The 3912-nt window shown below is 40.1% G+C and overlaps 1 protein-coding gene across 1 annotated transcript; it reads left to right on the top strand.

Moving 5' to 3' along the window:
- The first annotated feature begins 610 nt into the window (after positions 1-610).
- Positions 611-2131, top strand: LOC107475234 (uncharacterized). Its single transcript, XM_016094865.1, has one exon. The coding sequence runs from the start codon at positions 611-613 to the stop codon at positions 2129-2131; it is 1521 nt and encodes a 506-aa protein (XP_015950351.1).
- Positions 2132-3912: the final 1781 nt, after the last annotated feature.

The following is a 3912-nucleotide window of genomic DNA, read 5'->3' as shown; positions in this document are numbered from 1 at the left end:
TTAAAAAAAATCTTTCAAGAACCAATTTAAAAAATGAGTAATCTTTTAGAGACTAATTTAACCATTTACTCTAATGAAAAATGAGTAATCTTACGTATCATTGCATTAAGTTCAAATATATTCATAAATATTTAATTACTACCTTTGGTTCATGAAAATCTATTAGATTTTAACCATAAAGAGTGGGTGTTATTTAAATTTTATTCGGGGAAAGGAAACTTGGAAATTATAGTTCCATTTTTTTTATAATTTTATCGAATTTTTAATTATATATATAAAGGGCAATTTATGTATTTAAATTGTTTGTACCTCAATTTTACGCAAATACATTGTTTCAGAAACAGATACGTAAATACATTATTTCACTTTTTTATATAAACCGTTACTGGCAGTAGCAGTTTACAATTGCACAGAAACTGCTAGAACCAGCCGTGGATTATGTGTATTTATGGTTGTTCATAAACCGCTGCTGCCAGCAGCGGTTTATATTGGTTGGTCTGCGTGCGTAAACCACTGGTGTCCATAGCGGTTTACGTTTATTGTGTGTCATTGGGGTCCCTATATAAACCATGAAGGGGCCAAATGTGGAGAGGTAGAGTGTTATTCACAAATGGATGGGGAGGATAGTTTTGTGGCTCTGGTCCATTGCTCTGGAAAAATTCAAAAGAGCAAACGGCATGGTGTGAAATTCACAGATAGAGAACCGGTTAGTATTTTTATTCGATCTTCGAGTACATTGGCAGAGATTAAGCTCAGCATACTACAAAAGCTCGGTACCAGTGGGACGAAGCTGGTAAAAAAGTTATTTTACAAGATTCCCATTACCGTTGTGTCAATCGGTGTGAGATATGAGACCTTTGTGACAGGGTCGGATGAAGACCTGCAGGTCTTGTTTCACTGCAGGCGTAGTTTTCCGGAGGTGAGGATACCTGAGATGTTTGCGAAGTTGGAAGATCGTGTGGATAGCTCTAGGGCTTCGGCACCGGGTCCTCAGTCGACCACAGTGGGTGGTGCCTCGACATCACTGCCTGTGGTAGCAGCGGTAGTTCTACCTCCCGAGCCCGAACGTGCTGGGGCTGTTCATGCAAGTGTGTCTCATTGTGTGCCTGAGGTTGAGTTTGAGGTCGGACCGGATCGAGTTGAGAATGCGCTGTGTGATGATGATTCCGATGAGGAGCCGGTCGATATTGGTGGGGACAGTGAAGATGATATACCAAGAGGTATACGTACAGCCCATGGAGGTTCCGGTTCTGGAACACAAGAGTACCCTCCCCACCTGTCGTCTTTGAACTTGGAGGCCATCGGCCAACACCAGAATGTAGAGGCAACATTCGATGGGCAGGGTATGCATGATGGGACAGGTTTGACTAAATTTCAGATTGGCCAATCGTTCCAGAGTAAGGAGAAAGCCGTGCTGAGCGTGAAAGATTACAACATTTGGCGTGAAGTTGAGTACAGGGTTATGGAGTCAGACAATCTAAAATACCAAGGGAGATGCAAGGAGTTCGGTAACGGGTGCACGTGGTTGATTCGGATAGTCATGCAGAAAAGGAAGAGCACATGGAAAGTTAGGAGGTACAACGGACCACACACGTGTATGTCCACATCGATTTCGAGCGACCACAAGCAGCTTGATTATCATGTGATTTGTGCAAGAATCTTTCCATTGGTTAGAGCTGATGCGTCGGTATCGATTAAGGTGTTGCAAGAGGCAACAGAGGCAACATATGGTTTCAAGCCAAGTTATCGGAAGGTGTGGTTGGCAAAGCAGAAGGCAGTAGCACAGATCTACAGCGATTGGGAGGAGTCATATGCGGATCTGCCCCGTTGGATCCTTGGGGTCACATTCACCATGGACGGTTCCATTGCCCTGCTGAAGACCTCCCCGGTTAGAGTGGGTGACCAGGTTGATGAAGATAGAGTCTACTTTCATCGCATGTTTTGGATATTCCCTCCATGTGTAGAGGCATTCCGCCACTGTAAGCCACTCGTCAGTATCGATGGGACACACCTGTATGGTAAGTATGGAGGGACCTTGTTGTTGGCGATTGCTCAGGATGGGAATTTGCCACAAAAGGCAACCACCGTAAATGTACCCGGTTCGCACTCTTGTCCCCAAATAACTGAGTAGATAAAAGAATCATGATGTAGGCACGTGCGTAGATGCGAACTGTCTCCTCGGTCGCATTTGGTGGTAGCACACTAAACCTCTCGTGGAACCATGTAAAGTGGACCATCATCTGCTTGACCTTATTCGGTGGTGCCAGCTCACCGAATAGGTCCTGAAACCACTCCCAGGCTGGTCGACCACCCTCCATGTATGTCTCAAACTCACCAAGGCAACCACTCACAGCCTCCCCATCGACCGGCAGCCCAAGCTGAAAAGCCACGTCCTGCAATGTCACTGTGCACTCTCCAAAAGGCATGTGGAACGTGTGCGTCTCAGGACGCCACCTCTCAACGAATGCACTAACCAATGGCTCATCCAACCAGAACCATTGGCTGTTTAGTCTGGCCAAATGGTACAATCCAGCCCTATCTAAATATGGGATGATCCTATCATGTATGGGCATATTCTGTTGCCGTCTCACACTGTATATACACCTAGTGGGCTGCAAAAAATCGCACAATAAATGCAGGATACAATTAAATTCTCCAATCCATAAGGAAATTCTCTATCTAATAATAACACATATCTTAAACCGTCAACAAATTTTTGACCGGTAAACAAATTAATCCCTAAATCCTATAACTAAGTAGTCAATAAACCAGCGAGGTTCAATTTATAAAATACTTACTACAATGACACAAAGGACAACACACTAAACTGATTACATAACACCCACAATTATAAAAGTATTACAAATCTTTAACAATAAAATTCAAAACTTTATACAATTTTTAAAATCTTACAAATCTTCTACCGTTCATATCATTTTTAAAACTAAAAGGGACTAAACTATAAATTCCGTATATACTTGCGTTCGTATCATTTTTCTAACTAAAAAAATCCTAAGCTTAAAAAAATAGCTAAATAATTAACTAACCTCGTCACCAATGGAACCGGCAACATGCGCAACACCGTTCAGTCGGTACATGCTCCTTCTGTCTGCCATGATATTCTGCCGGAAATCGCAGCTCAAATACCTCGGACCCGCTCTCAACTTGCTCTGACCTCTCTCTAGAATTTTCACTCTTTAACCAACCTTACAAAACCTCAAAATGAATAATCCGCGGCTGGCTCCGCGGTTTATATAGGCAGCGATGCTCCACGTAAACCGCTATAGGCTCCAGCGGTTTACGCACACACACCAATGCACATAAACCGCTGTTGGCAGCAGCGGTTTATGACCAATGCTTCTCAAACGTAAGCCGCGGCAGCTCATCGCGGTTTCCATGCTCCAATTTTTACTTGTAATCCGCGGCTGGTTCTAGCAGTTTCTGTGCAATTGTAAACCGCTACTGCCAGTAGCGGTTTATATAGAAAAGTGAAACAATGTATTTACGTATCCGTTTCTGAAACAATGTATTTGCGTAAAATTGAGGTACAAACAATTTAAATACGTAAATTGCCCTAATATAAATGTTATAATCAACGAAATATTATGTTAAATAAAATAGAATATTTTGTCAAATTTATTTTGTTTAATGAAATATTCTATTAATTCTAACATTTTTAACTTAATTATAAAATCTGATATGATATAAAAATTTAATTAAAAAATATATAAAAATTTAATTAAAAATTTAATAAAATTATAAGAATTAACAAAATAATTAACTTATTTATTATAATTATGCTACATATACACAAAATTAATTATAAAATTAATTATTTTTATAAAATATATATTAAAATATAAAATATATATTAAAAATAATTAAATAATATATATATTTAATGGCCAAAAT

The sequence above is a fragment of the Arachis duranensis genome, chromosome 2, assembly GCF_000817695.3.
Source record: "Arachis duranensis cultivar V14167 chromosome 2, aradu.V14167.gnm2.J7QH, whole genome shotgun sequence".
Taxonomy (NCBI): Eukaryota; Viridiplantae; Streptophyta; class Magnoliopsida; order Fabales; family Fabaceae; genus Arachis; species Arachis duranensis.
The sequence above is the reverse complement of the archived record's forward strand: the minus strand, read 5'-3'. Positions and strand labels throughout refer to the sequence as shown.